Source organism: Etheostoma spectabile, chromosome 23 (genome assembly GCF_008692095.1).
Source record: "Etheostoma spectabile isolate EspeVRDwgs_2016 chromosome 23, UIUC_Espe_1.0, whole genome shotgun sequence".
In the NCBI taxonomy this organism is placed as follows: Eukaryota; Metazoa; Chordata; class Actinopteri; order Perciformes; family Percidae; genus Etheostoma; species Etheostoma spectabile.
Window position 1 is genome coordinate 1,092,451 of NC_045755.1, and position 8,793 is coordinate 1,101,243.

Consider the following 8,793-nt stretch of genomic DNA (forward strand, 5'->3'; position numbering starts at 1 on the left):
GGTCTTGGACTTGTCTTGGACTCGACAAAGCGGGATTTGACTACAGCTCTGACAGCAGGTGTGGTAAAAATACTACCGCCTTTGTCCATCAACACAAATGGAAAGTAACACACACCGGTGGCCACTTTAATCCGGTTAGTTTTCTACATAAACTGGCGGTTGGATCATTTCAGCAATGCGTTCAACGGGCAACAGTGTGATGGGATTTTTAGTGTTTTTGTGGCTGAATGTGTTTCCACGAGGGTCATAAATTTCGTCTCCCTTCAAAAAGCGATTCATCACGTTTTAGAACGAAGCACACCATTTCGGGTCCTTGTCTAATGACAAACTGCAGATCGCACCACACACACAAAAAAAAGACTCTTAGATAGCATCCGTAAAAATAAAGATCAATCACAGCCACGCACAGATGCAGACTTCACAGTGTGTGTGACAAGGATGAAGCACGGAGGGTATATGATTTAGTGGCTGCTCTGTGAGGAGGGGTGCTGCTGATGCTGAGTCAATAAAAGCATCAAGTCTGAGAAATAAAATGACTCCATCTTCCCTGCCTTCTGTCGCTCTGGCCAGACAGGAAGAAAAGTAAATGAAAAGGAGAAAAAAATAGAGTTAATTGAACAAAAGAACAAATGATCAAATGAGAAAAAGAAACTGAAAGACTTATAGTCCTGCTAGAATTGTTTTGATCAATCGAAATTAGTTTTGCCTGCGAAAACTGAAAAAACAAAAATACCTCATCAAAACCTTCTCGAAGCTTGATATGAAGTCTTTAAACTGATTTTTGTTCTAACCAGTGTCCGACATCAGGTTCATCCTCTTCCAGCAGACAGCTTCTCAAGAATAGAGAGGCGTATTTAAAGATCTGTAATCCACTGATGGCACACTTTGCCTGGAAGCTGCCAGAAAACTGACACAATGAAAGTCGGGGTCCAGAAAGTTTTTACCACCTGTGGATGAATGTCTATTGTTTTTTAAGATAACAGAGAAAAAATAATTAATTAAGTAATAATAAATTGACATTTTGAAACCGGAAACGGGCATTCAAATTGTGAAGGGCAAGTTAAAGTCAATTCTCAAGTCTTTAAAGGGTAACTACCATTTTTTTGTTTAACCTGGATCCTATTTTTGTATGACTGATGGGAACAATGATCTTTGAAATTGGTCCATTAGTTAAGCGTGATTGTTGTAACAGGCAGCCACAGACCGGGCTGTTATGTAACCCTATGGGGCAAATGTGCATCGTCAATTTCCGTCCACTAAAAGTGCTGTTTTTGCCACTGATGGGCTCAGATTATTATTCTAAGTGTCTAACAGAAAGGTCTTAACAGCTTTAAGACCTTTATATTTAACCAGACTGTTTAACCAGACTCTGAGGTTGCTAGTGCTAAACCCACCAGACTCAATTAAAAAAAGTAATACTTTTAGAGTGTATGGAGCCATTTTGTTATCACATGTAAATCAGTAAACTATGTGTTTATTTTAACCAAAACTAGAGTTGTGATTGTTGGGAAAAGTGGAAAAACGACCCAAAAAGGCTTTTCATGATTTCATTTGTTTGTGTCAATTTGAAATGAAGTGTATTTTACGATGCGAACGTTACTGTTTATTTAAATGGAGTCTGGTGGCTTTAGTGAAAGCAATTTCACGGATGTTTTTATGTATAAAAAAGGATCTTCCTTTTTTACAGAAAGGTCGACCTCCTTAGAAATCCTTTCCATAATGTTGTCAGACAGAATATTAATCTGAGTCTGTCAGAGGCAAAACAAGCACTTTTGTGAAGGTAAATTCAAGCTGGACAATAGCCCTCTTAACTTACATTGTAGCTTGTTTCTCTGCCATGGACTGCAGAGGTCTCGCTTAATACTGGATCAATGTCAAAGATAGTTGTTCCCATAAGTCACTTAGACACAAAACCATAAGAAAATAGGGTAAAAAAACAACCAATAAGTGCAAGTCAAGTCTCAAGTCAATTCCCAAGTCTTTAAGAATACGTCCAAATCAAGGTTCAAGTCTTTAAGTGCAAGTCCAAGTCAAGTTTATATCTTTGACATTTGTCTTGCTTTTGTAAAAGCGAAATGGCCAAAACCACAAGAAAAATGTATTCTTCTAATGGAAACAGTTCACTGAAGGGCCAACATTAAGTAGTGAATCAAATGATCTTTATTTGAGTGAAAGGTACATACTTCATCCTTCATCAGAAGTCAAGTCTCATCAACTTTTTGCCTTTAAAGGCTCTGACACACCAACCCGACAGCCGATCTTCGGAAAAACAGGCAGTCGGACTCCCCGAGTTGGTGAAAAAAAAGAGCCTTGGAACACATCCAAGCGACGCCGACTCGAGTGTATGTTCTGCGCGTGTCCTAGACTCTATTGTCTTCCCAAAAATTAAAACCGGCAGCTGATTGGACGAACGCGTCACGTGGGTCTGGCTTCTCTGGAAATTCAAAGCCAGACTGTCATGGTGGCTCCTTTGGAATAAGATTTCATATTTTACTAAAATAGTTCACCAAAACGTGTTTCTGAAAACATTTTAAGGAGAAATCGGCCGTGCAGCTGCCGAATTTGTCTTCATTTCAGATCGACAAAGGTCAGTTTAAAAGATTTCCGTCAGATTTTGAAAGGCGTTTGTTGCGCTCATCCATCTTGTCAGCACGGTTAGCACTCCACCAATCAGATTGGTCATTGAGTTTGACTGCCCGCCTTCTGATTCAACATGTTAAATCGGCCCAAATGAAGGCCGACGACGTCACAGAACACACCAAACAGATCGAGTCACCAACCTCGCCAGATTCTCCGACGGGTTGGTGTGTCAGCGCCTTAAGTCAATTTTTCCGGATATTGATTTTCAAGTAAGTCTCTAATGAGTCCAAGTAAAGTCGTAAGTCCTTAGATCTCATGTCAGGTTTCATGTCAACCATTTGAATTAGACCCTTGCTTAGATTTAGACCAAAACTATACAAAAGATTGTGGCCATATAATAGTATGTGTGTGTGTGTGTGTGTGTGTTGTGACAAAGGAGAAGTAGCTTCATGATTTGGTAGCTTCAGTAAGTCTTCACGGGGGCAAATGAAAAGAAAGAAAAAGACTCTCCAGGGACGACTTTAAGATTCTTTATGCATTTCTTATGTTTTGACTACCAAGCAAAGTGCTAAAATCCCACTCAAGTCAAAGTTAATGGACCCTCTGATATCCGAATCAGACATAACATCATCCATGGCAGTGAATCAGTCATGCAGGTAAGTAATACAGTTTGACTTCTTTGTCCTCTAAATGTATCTACCTGTAAAGCAAAACAGATTTTTAGCATCAGTTTAAGCATAAAATGCCGTAAAACTGTAAATGTATTCTTTACAAGCCTTGTGAGACCGTGGAAGTGAAGTGAGAAGTTACGAGGGCTTTTTGTGTCTCGGGGTATTTTGTTCTAATGTGCCGCTTGTTTCAAAGCAGCTGCTGCTATGGGCGCTGCGCCTGTTTTCCTCTTTTGGTCTCACAGTCTACTTTTGTCTCTCTGCTGTTAACATCTTCCTCACAGCCAGATAAAGTGGCCATATTTTTCCTCTCTAGCTGCCGATCTGCTGCTTGTCCGCGCCTCATAAAAGACGGGAGCTTTTTGGTGCAGTGCTGCTCACACTCCTTTTTCCCTCACCTTCTGGGTCATTATTTGTTTCACACTCTTTAAAAAAAAAAAAGATTTCCAAGAAAGATTTCTTTTCTTCCCCTCTAGTGAACTTTAAAGAATTCACTTTACTGTCCACACTTTTCTTCTTCTTCTTCCATCCCATTTTTCCTTTATCCTTCTTTCTTTCTTATGCCATTCCCTCTGTTGTGTGTGTGTGTGTGTGTGTGTGTGTGTGTGTGTGTGTGTGGTGTGCGTGGTGTGTTTGTGTGTTTCCGTGTGGTGGTGTGTCTCATCTCCATATGCTGGCGGCTCATACGAGCAGATAGCCGGAGACACTTCGCTAAGCTGAATGGAAAATAAACGGTCTCGTTCGCAGCCGGGACGCAGACATAGAAATCAATCACACACACTCGTCTAAGCACCACAGCTGCAGCGGGAGATGAGGTGTGAAAGTGTGTGTGGGAGAGTGAGAGAAGATTGTGTGTGCACGAGCGTCTGTGTGTGTTTATGTGTGTGAGACAGAGACGTGCCTGCAGGATGTCAGTTCACTTGTGAGCCAACATCTGTTTTGTTTCGTGTGTGTGTGTGTGTGTGTGTGTGTGCGTTTGTGTGTGTGAGTGTGTGAGGAGTAAAAGTGTGTAGAAGCTGAAAGGTGATCACTAAGAATACACAATCCAACAATGATTCATCACTGCCCTCTTTCCTTTGAGAAGAAAATAAAGCGTTTCCAGAGAGTGTGTGAATTAGTGTGTAGCTGTGTGTAACATACCTTTCTGTTGTGTTTTATAGTTTGTATGAATATGGATGAGTGTCTATTCACATGTTTGCTGCCAAGACCATTACAGTTAAGTCCTCTGGGGGGGGGGGGGGATGGTTAAGCATCGTAGAGAGCTTTTACAAAAACTCACATGATGGTGGACTCGCATTTTAATGTAATATCCCCAGTTCAGGCCCAGCTGGCAACCTTTGTTGTATGTCATACTCTCGCTGTCATCACTTTCTTCTATTATATGAAAAAAATATATAAAACATGATTCATATTTTATAGGCTGATGCTAGTATTTCTAGACCCAGTATATTTTAATGTGACTACTTTTAGGTCAATAAATGAATGCATAAATAAATAAACGACAGATTAACTGCGATTTCTGGGCTTGTTTTGCAGGCACAGATGTGACGCATTTACCCCCCAACACATGCAGTGTATTTATACACACGCAGTGTATTTATACACATGCAATGAGCATAAACGTCTCACACCACGCACGATGCCTAACAGGAAGGTTGCGGTGGTGAAAATAAATAATTAAATGTAGGCTGTATATACATGAGAATTTATTATCCGATTAGGCTTTTATTCAATTTATTTATCTGTTTAACTGTTTATGCAAACAATGAGAGCACATGATCTTCAGTGAAATATTAAATAACTACAGGCTGCATATTCATATTGCTTTCTTTTGACAAGACATTACAGGGTGTTTATTTTTGTATTACCATCCATATTAACACACTCCACCTCCACCTGCTGCTGATCTCTCTCTCCCCTTCCTCTCTCTCTCTCTCTCTTTCTCCCCACCTTTCTCTCTTTTCCCCCCTCTCTCTCAATCTCCCTCTCTCTCTCTCCCCACCTCTCTCGTCTTTTCCCCCCAACCTTTCTCTCTCCCTCTCTCTCCCCCTCTCTCCACCTCTTCCGCTCCTCTCCTCTCTCCCTTCCCCTCTCTTTCACCTCCCTCTCTCGCCCCCTCTCTCTCTCCACCCTTGCTCTGTCCTCTCTCTCTTCCCCCTCTTTATCTCTTCCTCTCTCTCCACCTCTCTCTCCCTTTCCCTCCCCTCTCTCTCTCCACCTCTCTCCCCCCTCTCCCCCCTCTCCCCCCTCATTCCACCTCTTGCTCTCTCCTCTCTCTCCCCCTCTCCCTTCTCTCTCTCCACCTCTCTTTCTCTCCCCCTCTATCTCTCCCTCTCTCTCCCCCCCCCTCTCTCTCCCACTCTCCCCACTCTCTCTCCACCTCTCTCTCCCTCCCTCCTTCTTTCTTTCCTCTCTCCCCCCACTCTCTCCCCTCTCTCTCCCCCCCTCTCTCTCTTCATCTCTCCTCTCCTCACTCTCTTCTCCTCTCTCTCCCCCCTTTTCTCTCTTCATCTCTCTCCTCCCCTCTCTCTCATCCCCTCTCTTTCCCCCTCTCTCTCTCCCCCTCTATCCCCCCTCTCTCTCTCTCCACCAGTTGCAGCGGCTTCTGTATATTTTGTGCATATATGTTTGTATTCATATTTAGAGAGAGATTAAAAGATCATTTCATGTAATTTTTTTTTACAGTTCAGTGATCTGTACACATGTGCACCTTTAGATGCATCATGGAGCTATTGAATGAGCTGTGAATGAACAAAATGTACACATACTGTATGTGTTGTTGATGCCCGTGCCCAGTACCATTATGTTTGTACATGCATATATTTGTGTTTGTGTCAGTCTATGGTTTGTGTGTGTGTGTGTGTGTGTAAATGCGCTGTAATGTGTGTCTTACCCAGTGGGGGGCAGTGTGTGACCAGGATGTCTGTGTTGTCGGGGATCTGGTTCCACTTGTCCAGCAGAGCCTGACCCCGCGGCAGGTTGAAGCCCCAGCCGTAGTACCAGGGCTGCCTGCAGAGACCACACACACACACACACACACACACACACACACACACACACACACACCACACACACAAAGAAAGAAAAAAAGAGTGTTAAACAGAGTGTTAATTAGCATACTCACTGTCAGAAGTACAGACATGTGGAATGTTTTTCCTACGTCACACACCTCAGTGGACAAAATACCTCACTACACTTTGATGAAGTTTTTTTTTTTTTAAGTTTTTGAATCTTGCTGACACTGCTGATTCGTGAATGGTTGTGATGAGTCCGTTTTGACAAGGGCCTGATATAATCACTCTTTGTGCTGTAGCTTCGTAAGCTCTTTTGATAAATTAAAACTCACTGTCAAATCAGACCCTTTATTCCCCTTTATGTTATAACTAACCACTGCAGTTTAAGATTTTGAAATTAACATATTGACATTAAGTCAACTGTAACACCTCAACTCTACATTACACGTTGCAGTTATGTAAGAAAAACTAGTTTTAAGGTAGCTTAACGTAAGGACTAAACAGTTCAAATGATTATTTAGAAGTACTGGATAAATGTTAGTAATTGTTGTTTATAGCAAAAGTAACGTTAGTGGATACATTGTCAAATATTCAGCTTCATTCTAAGTAGTAGTAACCAGTAGACTGGCAGTACGATTGCTGACCCAAATCCATCAAATCCTCCTTTATGAATAGTGCCATACATTTGAGAAATACATTGGGAATCGATGAGGGCTGTGGGGGCACCTCAGACCCTAAAGGTTGGGTACCACTGACTTAAGGCATCCACCAAAACTTCAGGAAGGGAGCAAAATGTTCCCCCCCAGAAATATCATTTAAACATGCTGTGTATTGTAAATAACATAATGATGTATACTTAAAATAGTAGTAAACACAACAAACCACAAAAAATGTTTTTTATGTTTAGAAACATTTATAGTCCCCCCCTTCCTTGCCTCACAGTGGTTTGGTCCACTGTGTGCTGTTCGTTAGGGTCTGCACTCAACCCTCTGCTGCGTGTCATCCCCCTTTCATGCCTATCAACTCTAATAAAGGGAGAAAGCCCCCAAAAAATAATCTAACTGACTGATCAGTAGGTTTGCTGCAGTTAAATATATATCCTCTGTCCCAGACAAAACCTATATCAATTTTATAATTTTATGATTAGAATATGACCGCGTGGTGGACCTATGAACCTAACTCATATTTAGACATCTGACTTTAAAGATTTGTGTTGCTGTTGCAAAGATAAAATGACAAACAGACATAAGATCCTTTTTTACTACACCAAAACGCCAAGTAAATACAATAAGCCCTTGTCTCAAGACAATTTTGTAATATCTTTATAAGAATGGGTGCTTTTCGTCATTATGTCAAAGGCAGATGGAGACAGAAAGAACAGAGGAACAGGGAGACCAGGGACAGGTAAGGAAAAGGGAGACCAGGGACAGTCATGTGTAGAGTCTCGGGTAAGGATCAGGGAGACTATAGGGACAGTCAGGTGTAGAGTCTCAGGTAAGGAACAGGGAGACCAGGGACAGTCAAGTGTAGAGTCTCAGGTAAGGAACAGGGAGACCAGGGACAGTCAAGTGTAGAGTCTCAGGTAGGGAACAGGGAGACGAGGGACGAGAGACCGAGTAATGGCACAGTCTCCATGTTACACTAATGAATGATTCAGGCTTACAAATATAATTGTGTCTGTATTATTTGTAACCCCTTCAAAAATTGCTCTTCAGAAATGTTATGTTTATTGCCCCCCCAAGTGTTAGATCAGAATGTGTTTTTCGCCTATGTTTCAAAGGGGATTCCTTGACCTCTCACCTCAAGCACCCCGTTGTAAAAATGAAAAACACAAGGAAGAAACACAATGCCAGTCTCCTTCCTTTTAGTGTCTACACATGAAGGTTGACCATCAAGGGGAGGGGGGAGGGGGGCTTATGAAGAGCAGTCATCTGGTGGAGGATGAGGGGTGGAATCAAGCAGATCCCTGGCAAGGGGGGTACACACGGGTGAGCAGAAAAGCAGAAAGCTACATTAAACGCCTCCTTGATCACAGACGGCCCCAGGATGCTCCACGACAGGAAGACGAGGAAAGAAAAGGGGGAGGAATGAGAAAAGAAGAGAAGAAGAACAGAGCCTTGATGGCTGGGGCTCGTGTCCTTTTACTTTGATAACGGACGCCTCGGTCGTGAGTGACGGAGAAGAAATTAACATGTCACTTACAATCTGTACTCCGATCCATCTTCCTCTCCAACACTCACACACGTGTGTGTGTGTGTGTGTGAGTGTGTGTGCGCAGGCAACGACGTCCGGCGCCGCCGCCACCGCCGCGCAACCGGCCTTTTTTTTGTTTTAAATTGCTGAGTGCAGTCGCTCGAAACGCCAACTTTATCGCTGTGGTCGCTGCCCGACGCGTCTCTGCTCAGTGAAACATCAGATAAGGATTTTTTAGAATAATTTCCGGAGTGTGTGTGTGTGTGTCTGTTTGACATGCTTGGTGACTTCAAAGATAGAAAGACAGGCCTACACACACACACACACACACACACACA

General features: G+C 42.5%; 1 protein-coding gene across 1 annotated transcript in view; it reads right to left on the reverse strand.

The window, feature by feature from the left end:
• The window catches only part of mpped1 (metallophosphoesterase domain containing 1), a 90,344-nt gene that overhangs the window by 9,460 nt on the left and 72,091 nt on the right, over positions 1-8,793 (reverse strand). The window contains exon 5 of the mRNA XM_032505318.1: positions 6,142-6,257. Coding sequence (XP_032361209.1) covers positions 6,142-6,257 — 116 coding nt within the window. The remainder of the gene's footprint in view (positions 1-6,141; positions 6,258-8,793) is intronic.